This window comes from Furipterus horrens, unplaced genomic scaffold, assembly GCF_987537825.1.
Source record: "Furipterus horrens unplaced genomic scaffold, mFurHor1.1.pri manual_scaffold_13, whole genome shotgun sequence".
NCBI classification, from domain to species: Eukaryota; Metazoa; Chordata; class Mammalia; order Chiroptera; family Furipteridae; genus Furipterus; species Furipterus horrens.
The window spans coordinates 24,613,413-24,630,296 of NW_028327183.1; the positions used below are offsets into that span (position 1 = coordinate 24,613,413).

General features: G+C 47.9%; 1 protein-coding gene across 1 annotated transcript in view; it reads right to left on the reverse strand.

Moving 5' to 3' along the window:
* Positions 1-1,108: 1,108 nt before the first annotated feature.
* Positions 1,109-16,884, reverse strand: part of CDYL2 (chromodomain Y like 2) — a 146,773-nt gene continuing 130,997 nt past the window's right edge. Inside the window, exons 4-7 of the mRNA XM_090259740.1 lie at positions 14,962-15,134; positions 8,348-8,558; positions 5,826-5,969; positions 1,109-1,850 (exon numbers count right to left, since the gene is read on the reverse strand). Coding sequence (XP_090115866.1) covers positions 1,692-1,850; positions 5,826-5,969; positions 8,348-8,558; positions 14,962-15,134 — 687 coding nt within the window. The 3' untranslated portion in view covers positions 1,109-1,691. The remainder of the gene's footprint in view (positions 1,851-5,825; positions 5,970-8,347; positions 8,559-14,961; positions 15,135-16,884) is intronic.

A 16,884-nucleotide genomic window follows, 5' to 3' on the forward strand; every position in this document is an offset into this window, starting at 1 on the left:
CCATAGCAATGACCCTCCTTTCCTCAGCCCACCTCCCCGCCCCTAGCTGTGCCCAACTCTCACTGCTCCACTCAACTCTCTCCAAGGAAGGGTCAAGAGGCACTGGCCACTAACATAGGGAAAGCGAAGACGGGTGAGCCAAGGGCCTCTGAGGACACTCGGGGGTTGTGATGGAAATGGGAAAACCCTGTCACTCTGAGAATCTTTCTCTGGGTGCTCTAACCTTGATGTTGACCTTTCTCCTCACCACCAAAAACCCTCATGCCCCACAGCCAATTTACAGATTTTGAGTTGATGGTCTAAAATCAGATGCTGGGGTCCCCATGCAGCCCAGGGGCCTGAGGACAGGAGACCTCATCTCTGGTTATTGCCTCCTGACATGAGCAAACACCCAGAAAAAAGATAGGTCACCTGAGCTTCGGAACACAAAAAGATTCAGTCCTTCCACTGACAGCCCAACAGAGTGGGAACGCCACCCACCTCGCTGGAAAGCCAAGCCAGACACGGCTGCCCACGTGGATGGACAGCTCTCAAAGCCAAGTTCAGTCATTTGCCCCCAAAGAAGAAAGTCTTCCTCAGGCCAATCAATGTGCCATCCCCAGGGCACGAGCTATTCCCCTTCTTCCTCAGGGACTGGGGATGTCTCAGTACCATCAGGCCGGAGGCCCCTTTGTCTCCTTAAAGGCAGCAGAGTGAAGAGAACGCTCCCCCGCGATTTCTCCTCAGAACGAACATTCAGTCACTACACTGAGCACCATTGTACAAGCACAGGATCTGGTACAGAGCTGTTCCTTTTATCCATAGAAATTGTCCCGTTTTTGTCTCTCTGAATTTTGTTTCTAAATGGTTCATGGCTAGAATGCACCACACAGCAACAAACCTCAGATGGGATTTGGTCCAGGGCAGTATGAAAATATATCTGTTTGAATGACAGATATCAAAATATATAAACAAAAATAAATAAATTAAATAAGTCTGATTAAAGAAAAAAAATCTTTTTCCTAGGAGTTTGTTTTGCAAAACTAGCTTTACATATAATACACATAAATTATCAGAATTTCCACTTACATTGTTTTAAAAATATATATTTAACAAAACATTCCTAAATGTACAATATCTGGGTTTGTAAATCACTCAGTTGTGTTTCAAGACCAAGCCCTAGAAGTCACACAGATTTGCATCAGAGAGGAGACTGAGGCCGGCTCAACGCTAATCGTTTTGCTCATCAGTCTGGAAATGACCTCAGGTGGATTGTCTTCTGCTACCAGATCTACACTTAACCAGAGAGTATGAGGGCCAAGTCTCCAAATCAGAGGCACTGTGTAGACACAGTCTGAGTTAGAAAAATAGGGAAACTGGTCTTCCTCTTTCTGGACTGAGATGGAGCATTTCAGCAAGTGGGAACAGAACAGTACCTGGAAGAAGCCTGGGAAGATATAGCCCTCAATAGCTCTCTAGCCAGTTGGGGTGGGGACATGGGGGAGGCCAAGTGTGCTGTGTTTCCCAACTGTTACACAAAATCAGACCAATGAAGAACAACCAAAGAAAACAAGGAAATGAACACACTCTAGGTATAGAGATACCTTGACAAACTCCCTAGCTGGGCTTACACTGGGCTCTGGTTTCTGAAACCCAGGGCAAAGCCGGCAGTCTGATGCCCTTGATCACTGGGGCAAGTGAGCCGGGGCCCGTCAGACTTCGTAAATTTTGTCCTGCAGGTAGCTGAACAGGGAATCCAGGCCTTTGGAGGAACTCCAGAGTTGCTTCAGCATGACGCATTCTTTCTCATTCACATCTTCAAGCACCGATTTCAGGAAGCTCCGAACAAGGCATTTTGACTCCTCCAATACCTGAAGGGAAATGCACAAGCCTGGTTAGCCGGGCACCAGCGACTCCGCCCCAGAAGAACGTACTTGGCTTATGCAGCACTGGTTAACCTTCCAATGTCCAAAGCCTGAGAAGGCTGCCTACTGTAGCCTGGAGTTTCCCAGGCCCATGTCCCCAGCAATGCCAGGATGGAGCCCAGGCATGCCATGATGTTGAGCCCACAGTCCCTGGGATGGCTGAGTGGGGCCCATGTCACCCCCGACTGCAAGAGCTTTGTCGTTTACCCAAGGGTAACATAAATGCAGAATCGTTTTCTTTGTGTGTCACAGAAAAGTTTAGGAAATACTACTTTCACCTCTGTGCTTCATTTTCATTATCTGTGAAATAGGAGTAATGATACCTCACTCAAGGGTGGCTGGGATCACAGAGTAAGATAATGAATGAACTAAAGGTTTTCCAAGCATCCATGTGAGCTATCCCAACAGCAATGCCTCTCCTCCAAGCTTAGTAGTAAAAGCAGTAGTAATAATAGTGGCACAGCAATCACTGCAATAATGAGTAATAATTACAATGGTTGTAACAATGAGTGGTAATAGTGAGAGTAATAATAGTAATACTATAGTATTGTAGAAGTAACAATAGTAGTGTTATTAAAGGAGTAATAACAGTAGTAATGTTAGTAATATAGTAGTGATAATGGTGATAATACTAATACTACTATAGCATTATAGCAGTAATTATAGCAATAACAGTAGTGATGTTATTACAGGAGTAATAGTAATGTCAGTAATGTAGTAGTGATACTGGTAACAATACTAATAATAGTATAGTAGTATAGCAGTAATTATAGCAATAATATTAGTAATGCAGTGATGATAATAGTAATAATAATTATAGTAATGAATAATAACAATTGTAGTGATCATAGTAATAATAATAACAATGCCACTACAATCACCACTAACCAATAAGGCCTATGAGAGTACTTTTCCTGCTCATGATAGCCCCACAAATAGATGGCCTCCACATTACAAAGGAAGGCCCTATACTCAATAAAGGAAAGTTGCCCACAGCTGCCTGAAGGACGTAGCCTGCGAACATCTGGCTGATGCTAACAGGCTGCACTGCTGCCTCACTTTGGCAGAGGCTCTGCCGGGAAGTGCAGCATCCAAGCATCCTTCACTGGCCTCTGCCATCCTCTGCTGATGTCACAGCTGCAGTTTACACTCTTGCAATGCGTGTTCAAATAGAAAAAAGCAAGACAAGAGCTCCGTTGCTCAAGCCAGCTAGAGAAAGGCGGTGATCTTATTCTTCAGAGTGGGCTGAAGGCTAGCAGGTGGGGAGAATGGGCTGGAAGACCAAGACTGCCTCTTTTCACCCAAGGATTCCTCTGAAGAACACCATCTCCCAGAGGCTATGGGTAGATTCCTTTCTTGGACAAATCAACCCAAAGCTCCTGAATTCATAACTGTTGATAGGAGAGATCTCCTTGTTGTATTATTTTCATAGCTGGTTTCACCTGCAAACCTCCAGTGCCCCAAGACCAAACTCATCAGTGGAGCTCTGAGGCCTTTCTCCGACCTTCCTTTTCACTTTGTTCCTGTGCAGCTGCTCACACTGCCATGAGCTGCTGCCTGACCTCCATATGGGTCTTCGGACACATGTGCTCTAACCCATACTACTCTTGGTGGATGACCTGATGTTGTATATAGGAAACCCGAAAGACTCCGCCAAAAACTTAGAACTAATAAATGAATTCAGTTAAGTTGAAGAATAGAAAATTAATATTCAGAAATATGCTGCATATCTGTACCTTAGAAAAGAATCCCATTTATAATTGCATCAAAAAGAATAAAATACCTAAGAACAAATTTAACCAAGATTTAAACACCTTTACTCTCAAAACTATAGGACACTGATGAAAGAAACTGAAGATGACACAAATAAATGGAAGGATATACCATGCTCATGAACTGGAAGGATTAATATTGTTAAAAGGCCCATAATACCCCAAGCAATCTACAGATTTAATACAATCCCTATAAAAACAACAATGCATGTTTCACAGAACTAGGCCAATAATCATCAATTGATGAATGGATAATGAAGATGATGTACACACCTACACACCCACGATGGAATATTATTCAGCAATTAAAATAAAATCTTGCCATTTGCAAGAACACAGGTGGACACAGGGGTATCTATGCTCAGTGAAGTAAGTCAGACAGAGAAAGACAAATACCACATGCTGTCACTTAGATGTGGAATCTAAAGAACAAAATAAACAGAACACAAAACCAGACTCATAGATGCAGAGAACACACTGACAGTTGACAGACGGCAGGGGGGTTGGGAGCCTAGGTTGAAAATGTGAAGGCATTAAGAAGTACAAATTGTTGTCACAAAATAGTCACAGAGATGTAAAGTACAGCATCGAAAATATAGTCAATGATATTGTAATAACGATGGATGATGCCAGGTGGGTACTGGAATTATCAGAGGAATCACTTTGTAAATTACATAGATGTCCAATCACTATGCTGTACACCTAAAACTAATATAAAATAATACTGAATGTCAATTTTAATTGAAAAATGAAAATAAAGAACCCAAAGGACAAACAAAACAAAATAGCAGTGGACTCCTAGATACAGAGAACTGATGGCTGCCAGAGAAGGCGGGGTAGGAGGAAGGTGAAAGCAGCAAAGGGGAATAAGACATACAAATTTCCAGTTAAAAATAAATTAAGTCAGGAGGATACAATGTATAGTGCAGAGAATAGTCAATGATATTGTGGTAACTGCATGAGGACAGATGGGTACTAGACTAAATGTGATGATCACATCATGAGGTATATAAACGGAGAATCAGGAGTATAATTGTACACCTGAAACTACCACAATATTGTATGTCAAACATATTTTTAGTAAGAAAATATTTTTAAAACTCTCTACCTGCCTGTGAGGCTGACTCTAGGGTCATCAACTATCCACCATTTGCCCAGGACCAGGGGGTTTCCTGAGAACATGGGATTTTTCGGTGCTAAAACCAGGAGCGTCCCAGGCAAATGGAGCCAAGTTGGTCACTGTCATCATCGGGAAGATGAAAAGAGAATCCCCATACAGAGACTCCATAGTAACTGTTTACCAACGATGCAGGACCATCACCACCCATCACCACTGGTACAGTTAGGCTTCCAGGGGGCGGAGCTTACATACAGTAGGTACTCAATAAAGGCTGACAAGTCGAATCAGGAGAGGCACACAGCTGGTGGGGATTCGGGATAGACAGGGACAAGGAAGGCAGGGCACAGGTCTGGCCGCATAAGCTCAGCACAGAAAGAGTCCCCCGCCTTCTTCTACCAAAGCGCCTTTCTCATTTCCTGAGCAGGCCTTGCGGTTGCAGGAGCAGCCTCTTCTCCGCCTTTCAACAGGATATTTCCATACTGTGCGCGGAGTGACTTTTATGAGATAAAATCGACACTTAATTAAAAATTGGTGCCTCGGAGGAGGAGTCATTTATTTATCTATTTTTCAGTGTGTCTTCAGAGTCAAACGGTGATGCTTAAATGTGCCAAGTGCACAGTGAGCAGAAGAAATACAAGGACAGTGTGGGCCGTTTTCTCTTGTCTCCTGGCTGGTTTAATACACTTTGTTCTTATTTGCCTTTGCTTCTGGTTCCTTTGAAAACTATAGATGTTTTGCGTTTGGGGGTGTTGAGGACTTTCTTTTAAGGCAGTGCATTCTTCCCCAGAGTATAAATCTCTTCTGTGAGGTTTTTCAATTGGAGACGATGGAGAATACCTAATAATGTTGACCATCTCCCTCTGGATTTAAGCTCTCAACATGAAGATGAGGCAGCTGTTAAGCTCCACAGGGCCTCTGGCGTACGCCCTGCATGACCCTTGGCAAGTCAATTAGTCCCTGTCAGCCTCATTGCCGTCACCTACGAAATGGGTCTACTGCAATGACAAGCACAAAAAGACAGGAACTCACCAACGCACTGCAGGATGCCATCTCCTTGACCCGCAACATGACCTCCTGGCTGAACGTGGTTGGCCAGAAGACCTGGGACACCAGTCCTCTGCTGCACGCCTCCTGGGCAGTGAGCTTCCGCCCACAGAAGAGCATCTCGTTGGCCTGAAAAAGCAAAGGCAGGGGAAGGCTGAGAGCCCGGAGCGCCTCTCACATCTGTTAGCAGCGCCTGGGCTTGCTGTGTTTAAGTCTAACCGGGGTCCGATAAGCTTTGGGAACTATGAACAAATACTTGTGTCTATGTGCATCTTTCTGAGCAGAGGGTCCAAAGCTTTAATTAAATTCCAGAAGAAGCCATATACCTACTGTGGCTTTGTCTGCCCAATACCCGCCCCTCCCCACCACTAACCACGTCTGGCAGCAGACCCACAGAAGTGGGCGCACGCTCCGTCTGGGTACATTTCCGTGCTGCGTGACAACTGGCCTGGAGTTGAACAGATGAGCTACCCTAGATAATCACACTCTCTGTGAGGTTTCCAAGCGGGAGATGATGGGGGAGAATCTTTCTCCCTCTCCGATTACAGGCTCAAGCCAATGAGCCCAGGGCCATCCACTGCCGTGTCCCTGTTCTGTGGACAGGCAGGTCCACAAAGGAGGAAGGAATGGAGAACAACTCCTGGACCCATCACCCCCAAGGGACATTCCACTTTTGTACTTGTCAGTTAAAGAAATCATTCCCCAGTCCCTGTCCCCGCCCCCTTAAGTCAAAGTGTTTCCATCAGCAGCAGCCAGAAAGGTCTCACATAACATCATAATAGCAACACAGAGAGAGGAGCATCTCTCCCGGTGGCCAGAGCTGGGCACAGGCACTGCCCAGTCTTGAAAGGTGGAAAATAACCCCTGCCTTCTGAGGGCTCCTCTGCACCCCACTCCCCAAAGAATTTCCTTTTGCTTTGAAGTTCACAGCTGTCATACACGTTCTGGGAGAACCTACGTGGATGAGGTCCTAGGCCCAGATAGAGCACAGTGCTGTCACCTCTGAAACTTACCAACAGGTGACTCTTATTACACTGATAATTAGGGCATAATGGTCATGGCCATGTGACAGGGTCCTTCCTTATCTCTTTCAGGATGAGTGCCACCTCCTGTACAGGGCAGACAATCCCTTCCCTCGCCTGCTATCCACCTGCCCATTGCTCAGCCACTTTCAGACAGATATTGAAACGCCAAGCTCTCTGAGCCGCTGTATCCACGCTGTCCTGGTTTTCACCGATGGGTCATGATGACCCAAAGGACAATCTTTTGTGACAGAGTAGAACAACTGATCAGGTTGGTCATAAGCCCACTCATGAATTTGGTGAGAGGTTAGAAGACAAATATATATGTCATTATACTTATTTAGAAACACCTCTGTCTCAGGAGAAATGAAAGGAAGGAACTCAGTGGGAGCCAAACAGGACGCAGCCCACAAGGACATGTCCCAATCAGCCACATTCTTGGAGTTTCAGAAATGATTGAAATGAAAAGAGAGAAAGAGATAAGACCTACACTGTTAACATTTTTGTGACCACAGGGCACAGGGAGGACCTGGTGTGGCACTGAGCTCGGGCAGAACACTGGCTGAGATCAAAAGAGAAAGTGTTTGCTTCCTGGGCGCCCTGCCTGCCTCATTTTTCTGCCACTGGTGAGACTGAGCAGCCTAGAGCAGCCCGAGGGAGCTGCTGAACCTGAATGGCCTTATCTGTCTCCCCTGGAGGCCCTGCTGCCTAGACATGGTGCCAGAGGGTTTGAGAGCTGAGGATAACCTCCGCTGGTCTCTTAGTTGCTATTCCTGCTGCATGTGACCATCCAAGAGAGACAGCGCATACAGAAGCGGTGGGATGGGGCTCAAACAGAGCCACTGCTGGGAGCCTCCTCTAACCTGCTCTCTGTGGGGTGTGACCCTGTCATCTGCATCACGATTCTTTGGTAGTTTTCTGGGGTACCCCAGGACCCCCAGCATCTGCAGACAGAAAGTTCCCAGCAGTCCTGGGAGCAGCTGGCAGATAGCCCGAGCAGACCTCGGTGAAACCTGCATTGCATGGAAGTCACCTCAAAATGTCACCTCACAGACCTACTAGACCAACCACAGTTACTGCACCCCTCCCATGTCCTGGGGGTGCTAATCTCAGACTCACTAGTCAGAGGTGGGTTCTATTTTACAGCATGCTGGTTAAGAGCACAGATTCAGTGTTCATATTCCACAACTCCCATGACTATTGTGTGACCTTGGACAACTCACTTAACCTCTCTGATTCTCGGTCTCCACGTCTGTCAAGAGGGGATAACAGCAGTCCTAGCTTACAGGGCTAGAGTGAGGATGAAGTGAGGATAAACTGAGTTAATGGCTGTCAAGCACGGGGCCCAGGGAATGCTTTCTGAGCTGTTAGGACTCACCCCTGCCCAGACTCGCTTCTGGCTACTGTGCAGAATCTGACCACAGCCTACAATGGATTCTCTGGCATTGCTTGAACACCACTCTGCCCGCTTACGAGGAAGCTTACCAGCGCGACACCCAGGATCTGGGGGAAGGTGTAGGAGGAGCAGCCGGCAGGCGTGAGGCGGATGGTGGCATAGGGGGTCTGAAACCAGGCCTTCTCGCTGGCCCACACAATGTCGCAGAGGGGCAGGATGGAGGCGCCCAGGCCCAGGGCGGGCCCATTGATCGCCACCACGATGGGCTTCTTAAACTGGATAAAGGCCTTCACAAAGTCCCTGAGGAAAAGAGAAGACCTTCTTTAACACGTGGCCAGGCTTGCCGAGACTTTTTGACGCCCTTGATTGTACTGAGGCTGAAAGAAGCTTCCCAAGGTGCTGTGAAGCGCCTACAGGTCCTCAGAGAGGAGAGGGTGCCAGGCAAGGGGGTCATTCTCCCAGATGCCGGGCCATGGAGCTGCAGTCACAGGCCTGGCACCCTCCGAGGTTGGTGCCAGGTTTTCAGATGGGTCTTAATGGGGTGACCATACGTCCGGCCCTAGGTCAGGCCCATTGTGCCAACACTGCACCGGTTCCCCTGCCCTTCCACTCCCTAGATACCGACAAACTGCGAATATCCCAAGGAAGACAACCTGAATGTTGAGATTCAGAAACGGAACCAGAACTAGAGCCAGAAGGAGGGAGTTACAAAGAGGCACACTGGAACTCAAGGGAAGAGGGTATGTTCCAACGGCCCTGGCTGAACGGCAGTGGGGGGCTTCGGGGGGTACACATGCCTCATTACTGGGGATAATTCTGGCTCAGTGATAACTCTGGGTGATGCTATAGATAGAGTTCAAGCTTCAGATGCTGGGCGCAGGTGGAGACAGACGCCATCTAAGATTTCTTTCAAAACCAGGATCGTGATCATCTGATTCTGTATCCCCTAAAGGGATGACGGATTCTAGGGTGGTTCCAAAATGCCGACAAGGGTCCATGTGCTGGGGTGACTTTAACCAAAACTGGAGAAAGATGCTGGGCCCCCCTGGAGGCAGGAGGCATCTGGAATCATGGCTACGGGATCAGGCAATATTTGATCTCCCTGACCTCCTGCACTGAGCAACGTTACGGTCTGCACCTTCATCTGTTATGCAGAACTACCCGAAACAGCCTCTGCTTCCTTTACCTTTGAGGCTTTTTGCCTTCCCCCTACCTGCCATGTAAGACCTACTAAATGTTACTATTCACCAGGACACAGAGGGAAGATCCAAAATGTCTAGTAAAGCCCACACCCTTCCTTATTTCCAGGTGATAAGACTGGAAACTTATACTAAGAACTCGCTAGAATAAAATCCAAACTCCAGCCTCTGCCTACCTCTCCAGGCTTACCTCGCATCGCATGTACCCCTCCTGTCTGACATGAGCTGCACGGGCCTTCCGGGAGTTCTTGGACATCACCATGACCACAATTCGCAATTATCCTCATCACTTGCTTGCTTACTTGTTTTTGAATTCTCCTCCCCTACAGCTCCTTAAGAAAACCCACAGGTCTGCCTTGTGTACTGCTTGGTCTCTATACATAGTGGAAATAACATTCTGTAAATAGCTGTTGAATAGATACAGGATTCTCCCAGAATAAGAGCAAAGACTGTAGAGGTGTGGCAGTGACATACTATTTCTTCACCAGACCTGATCCCACCCCCCACCCCCTTTTCTCTTCTTCCTGAGTCTACTGCCAGGACACACTGCTCAGCCTCCCTTGCCATTGGCCAAGTAACCAAGTGCCTGCCAATGGAATGTGAGTGGAAACCACATACACACTTCCAGGCCTGGTGCATGGAAACCTTCCACCATGCAGCCCTCCGGCCCTTTCACGGCAATCTTAAAAGACATTTGTTGAGCCACAAGATAGAGGGAGTCTGGGTTCCTGAGTCACGACCTGGAGGACAACCATGGGCTATTCAGTAACATCTGTTTTAGGTTCACATATTCTAGATGTAAGTTTCTATCACAATTGGGCCATGATATGTACTTGAAATTTATCTGTTATATAGCAGCTAATACTTAACTAATATAAATGTCAAACTGATTCATCCCTTCTAAATGGTTACCATTCCCCCCAATTCTTATCAAAATACGTGGGTATCATGGTGATGTGTGGAATCAAATTCAATTGTGAGAAGACTTCTTAATATTCCGCTGGGGTTGGGGTACCTCATAACCCACAAGTCTTCATGAAAGTGCAGCCCTTGACCCAGGCTTGAGGCATCACATTTCCTGACTCCCATGTGACTCTGTGGGTCAGTGACAGAGTTATTGCAGTCACCGCTGGCCCCACTGCAGCTGCCCCCCAAAAGGACACTCCTGCAAGAGGGAGTGCTGGCACCATGGCCCTCTCATTCCTGGTGTCCCAGGCCCATTTTTCCTGGCTTGACTCCCTAACCTGGTGGCCTCAGTCACTGGCTTTAACAAGTGCTTTTTACCAAACGCAGTCTGGAGTCTGTGGGGATATGGCACTTCTTTGCAGGATTCCTTGGAACAACACACAGGGTTTGGGTGCGTTTTGACAGACGTTCCATTCCTAAAGACCCTCACTCAGGACAGGGTACTGGATCTCAGAGGGAGAAGGACTTCAAGAGTCATTGAACCAAATCTTCCCCTTGGTACAGAACGCCCCCTCCCCCCAGGCATCCTGAGTATGCACTCTCTAGCCCCTGTTGGACATCTTCAATAAAGAGTGTCCTTCCCTATCCAGACGCCTCCCTGTTTTTGTGACCTCCTGTGGGCCTCTCTGATACTAGCATTCACTTTGCTCCATCATCCACAGGACAGTCCTTCAGGAGTGCAGCTCAGCCCTCACGACCTTCTAAAAACTTCCCCTTCCAGACCCCAGAGCCTTTCAGTCTATAGTTTCCAACCTGAGCAACAAGGACTCTGAAGGAGGGCTAAGGGGACTAAGTGTGCATGGCTCCAACCCCCCACCCCCAGCCCTCCGGCTGTCCAAGCACTTCATTTCCTTGATATAAAAACACGATGCACAGACCATCTCCCATCCATCCTCTTCCTCTCACCTCAAGCAGATCTCTTATCGCAAGGGCCCAGAGGATGTAGAAGCCAGATAGCAGACAGGATATTGCATTACAGACGCTGCTGCTCAGATAGCTGATCCTGACTCAGGTGGTGGTGGGGCTGCCCTGGGCCACAGCTCCCCATCTTCCCCAGCAGCCAAGTCTGTCATGCTGACCCCAGCCCTTGAAGTTTCTACTCAACCTGGGGTCCTGAGGCTTCTGCCTGCCAGAGCTACTCGGCTGTTCTGATGCTAAGAATGACCAGAAACTTAGGGGTCTGTCAGACTCGGGGTCAAGTTTCAACACTGCCCGTACCTAGGGGCGAGATCTTGGACAAGTTCTAGTTTCTGCAGCCTCATTTTCCTCCTTGGAAATGGGAGAGCCAAAGGCGCGCCCCACAGGCCACATGAGCATTACATGAGCCGGTCCGCCCAGAGCACCAGCACAGCGCCTGACACGGGGGAGTCCATGATTGCGGCTGGGGAGGACGGACACAGCTTTCACCCCACTCTGAGTGGTCTGTGAGCCACTCTCTTGGCCTAAAGGCGACTCGGAAGCAAAATGCTGTTCACGGGGGTGTCTGGATTTCACAGGGAGCAACTGGCATTTCTTTTGTGATCCAGCTATTGATTGCTTTTAACCAGAGCCATAGAGTGTAGCCCTCCCACTGCCAAAGTTCAGAGCCAAGTCAGCTGGTACAGGGCCTGTAAGCACCAGATACACACGAGGATGGTCATCCTGGCACCCCCACGGGGGTAACTCTAGGAGACCACTCCTTCGTCTGACCAGGGTTAGTTAAAACTTGTGGCTGGGCGTAACATGAAAATAATTCTTTACTCCTATTCTAAGAACTTATCATGTGCCAATAACCGGCCAAGCATTTCATGTGGGTTATCTGATTGCTCTTCATCCTAGCAACCCGCCAGTGGGCCATGGTATCACCTGTGAGGAGTTCAGGGGAGAGCAGCCTCTCTTTCAGGATGGGACAGACTGCTTTGTTTGGGTCCTGGAGAGAGGCTTCTGCTGAATGAATTATCTGAGCTCTTCCCACATCTGCTAATTCATTTGACAAACATCTGCAGAGTGAACGCAGTGTACCGGGGCATGTGTGCGCATGCTTTCATTAGGAAACGAGGGTGGGGTGGGAGCGGTGGCCGGTGGCCGTTTGGCGTGCTCGGAACCTGGAGGTCAGCCCAGCCAAGAGCATGCATGTCCCAAGAGAATTGCGAGGGATGTCCGTAGGTTATAAGGTTCTATGGGTAAACCACATTTCAGCCATGCTTGATTTTAAACAAAGTCTTTTCCCAAGAAACTTCTCAGACTGTAAATACATTAATATGCCTGGAAAATCTGTATGAGTGGGGACAGAACTTCCGGCATGGCCCAAACTCAGTTATCGTCTGTGCCCTTTGCTCACAATGCTTCCCTGGAAATCTGCAGAATGTTCTCTGGGGAACGCTTCTCTGCCGCATGGTGCCCCAAACTCTGGAGTTGTGGCTGCGGGAGGGAGCACTTCCAAGTTGGCACCACTGGGGCCTCCCTATGGGAGTTTGGTGGGGATGAGCAAGCCACGGTCACTGTCTGACCAGTGGGCACTCTCTTCCACAAAGGCCGTACAGTCTGCACCCCATCCATCCTCTCTCAAAGCTCTTCACCCTCTCTGTCCCCGCTATCAGTTTCCTCTTCACCTTCTTCTCTTATACCCACCTTTTTTCTCTTGTGTAAAAATAAGGACCTCAATCCTGGCTGCACATTCCAACAGCAAACAGCACAGGACCTTTAAAACGCAAGATGTGCTGGCCCCACCCCATGCTCATTAATTCAGAATCTCCTGGGAGTGCTGCCAAGCAGCTGGGTTTTGAAAAGCTCCCTGGGGAGTCTCTGTGCTGCTGGGGCTGAGAACCAGTGGTCTAGGGGACATCCCCATTCCCTCTCCCTCCCGTGTCCCAGGCAGCTCATGCATTACAAGCTCCTGCTCCCTGTGACGCCTCTGGAAGAATTCCCTCAGCCATGGTCCCTCCACCCTGCTAAGAGAAACTCACCTTCCTGATGACATGGCAAGTGCCTGAATTCCACCGGCCGCGTTCCTCCAGAGGTGAGCTAATGTGTTCAGCATCTCCTCACATTTGGGACCTCTGGAAATCCAGCCAGTGCCCCCACAGAAATTCATAAACCAGCTGACGGCTACGGCAAAGGTGTCCCTCAGCTGCAGAGATGGGCACCCCATCTCTGATGGTCCCATAAACAAGGAAGGAAGCTTCCTGGGGGCCCTGCTGCTCCCCAGACCACGTGACAAAGCAGCCGAGTCAGAGCGGAGAACAAAGCACCGTGGGCACAGCCAGGGCTGTCCGCACCCAGAGAGCCCGAGAGCTGCATTAGCCACGATGCCTTTTCCAACAACAGTGTTCGGGCCTCTCACGTCTCTTTTGGCACGAGTTCTGCAGCCGGAAGCACACAGGTGTTTTGGAGCACAGGCTCCAGTGGGTGTGCCACCCAGAACTGGGACTCAGAACCCCATATGTGAGGTCACCTTGTGGAGAATCTGCACCACCCGGGAGCGTCCCACAGCCACATGGGAGTCAGCCTGTGTGCGACGATGTCACAGCGCAGCGAGACCGGAGGGCCCAGAACCCGTGCCATGCGGCTGCAGCTCCCTGGCACCCCGTGGAACACATGTTCCTTTCCAGGAGACCAGGCAGCACCACTGATGGTGACTCCCATCTGAGCGCTTTGCAAAGCGCGGCAGTCAGTGCATGCGTGCTCTCCAGGGCGGACTTGCTGGAAACCATGTAACCCCACTCACTTTTGATACATTTTTAAAGACTGGGGAAATAACCAACCTTTAGAGTCCCCCAAAAAGATAAGGATTGTTGGGATCCAATGTCACCCCAGGACCCCAACTCTTGCCCCAAGGACAACAAGGGAGGGAAGGACACTCCCCACCCTGTCAGGTCCACAAGTGCACAGCTGCCCAGGACGCCCCTCTGTGCTCCTTCCCAGGCTGAGCTAGGTCAGTTCCAGGAACAGAAACAGAAGTGCCCAGAAAACCAAGAGATTTCATTCTCAGGCAGAGGGAAGGAGAAGTACATGGGCATTACCAGCTGCTGGGCTTAATATAAGAAAATAAAATCTTTTGGGGATCAAAAGAACAAAATCTGATCTTACCCAGAGAGCAAAGGCATCCCTAATTTGGGCAGGAAAATACAGGGTGCCCAATTAAACTCCAAATTTTCGATAAACAACCAATAATTTTTTTAGTATAAGCATATCCCAGATGTTGTATGGGACATAATTATGCTAAAAGAAAATTATTAGTTGTTTAAAGAGTTTAACTGTTCTGGCTGGTGTGGCTCAGTGGATTGAGTGGCAGCCTGTGAACCAAAGGGTTGCAGGTTCAATTCCCAGTCAGGGCACATGCCTGGGTTGCGGGCCAGCTCCAGTTGGGGGCACACAAGAGGCAACCACATATTGATGTTCCTCTCCCTCTTTCTCCTTCCCTTCTCCTCTCTCTAAAAATGAATAAATAAAATATTTTTTTAAAAAAAGAGCTTAACTGAGCAGCCTGTATTTCCATGTGCTCAACTGGGCAATCCTATAGGCAGGTCCCCTCATGTCCAAACATGAGCAGAGCTCACCTGATGGATTCTGCAATGCGGGTGCTTTCCTTTCGCCGGTCGCTGGACAACCGGCCAATTAGGTAGGAATAATCCAGGCCGCTGCAGAACACACTGCCCACCGCACTGAGGAGCAGCAGTTTGCTGTCGTCCGTGGCCGCGTTGCAGAGAGCTCGTCGGACTTCCTTCATGATCTGCAGGCAGAGATGAATTTGCAGAGACGTTAAATGTCTATCTGGAAGCTGGGTGCGGAGGTTAGTAAATCTGCTCTGCCTGTGCAGGGAACCTCCCCTGAATACGAGCCATGTCCACACCTAGCAAAGAAACACCAAAACCAGAGCCCCCTACACCCTCCCCAAAGCAGGCGGAGAAGACTAAGAAGGTGGCAAACGAGTCACTGGCTGCAGACTTGGAAGTCTTTTAATCCCTGGTAACTGCAAATCGTCCCACATTTGCTTGTTTAGCCCTTTCCAAGGTGAGGTGGGAAATTGCTGTGCACAGCCCAGGTGAATTAGGTTAGCTATCTCTAAAAGACCAATTTAATTCTATATTCTTATTTATTTATTTATTTATTTACTTTGGGTGGGGGGACCCCCACACTCTGTAACAATTCCCCCCTCTCAGACTTAAGACCCTTTATAATCTTATAAAGGACAATGGGTGAAGGTCTCATGCTCCTCTAGCTGCTTCAAGCTGGACATGGTCGTTGTCCTAGCTAACCTTGGGTCCAGAAATCCCTAATAAGAGTGGGGGTGTGGAGGGGAGGGTGGCCTTCCCACATGGGGAAAGACTTTGCAGACTCCAGGTCAGTTGGCTGTCCCCGGACAACAGCGTTCTTGGTTTAACAGGTTGGCATCCTTGTTGTATTCTGGGGGCAACAGATTTGGCAACAGGGTTAAAAGGCATCGTTAAAACCATAACAACTAGATGACAAAAGGCAGGGATTAAATTTTCAATGTCCCACATTAGGGAAAAGAAAGGCTTCTTTGGAGGACTAATTCTATATTCTTGATCATCCTTAATTTAACAAAGACCCTCACATAGTTTTGCAGGTGAGTAGGCTTTAGCATCAGATCAACAAAATGTTCAAGGTGTCAGGAAAATAATTGTTAAACATAAACTCTATATCCAGCTAAACTATCACCCAAAAGCCAGAATAAAAATGAGGCATTTTCAATAAAAGAAGGTTTACCAATCTAAGACTCTCACTGAAAGAACTGAAAAGGATGTACTTCAAGAAGAAAACCATATTCAGGGAAAACAAACAAACAAACAAACAAATAAAACCCTGACAGCCAAGGAGCAACAGCAAGCAAAGAAACTGGTGAATGCATTGATAAATCAATATAAAAACTGACTATAAAAATTACCATACTGATATTGACTAACTGAGGGTGGGGGGGTACCCAAGGTAGATCTATGGTCCTAGACAATAATATTTTGTCAGATGAGACAAGGGGTGACCAGAGTTAGAGCCTGCCTCAGTTATGTGTCTGGGAGAGGTGGACAGGTAACAACGACATTTAGGCTTTGCTATGTGAACATAACTTAAGGATACTTCTTAGAAGTACATCATGAATTACAATGAATGAGATGAACTGAAGAGAGCTCAATCACTCGGTCCAACAGAAGTTAAGGAAAAAGCAAAAACAAGCTCAGACATACATGGTAAGAGGAAACAAGGCATGCCCTTGTCTGGGTAAAGCTGAGAGTGCCTTGGGGGAGATCATAAGTGAATAGGCTTTTAAAGAAGCGCTATTGTTATTCAATAGCATAATCATAGGCTACAATGTCAAAATGTTATCAAAGTATTGTTTTTTAAATACATTTTTTAAAGAATCCCCCATTTATTAGGCATCTGCGGGTGTCAGGGTAATTTACACACAATATTTTATTTCAAACAAGAATCCTGGAAGATAGAGAACGGTATTGCAATTCTGAGGT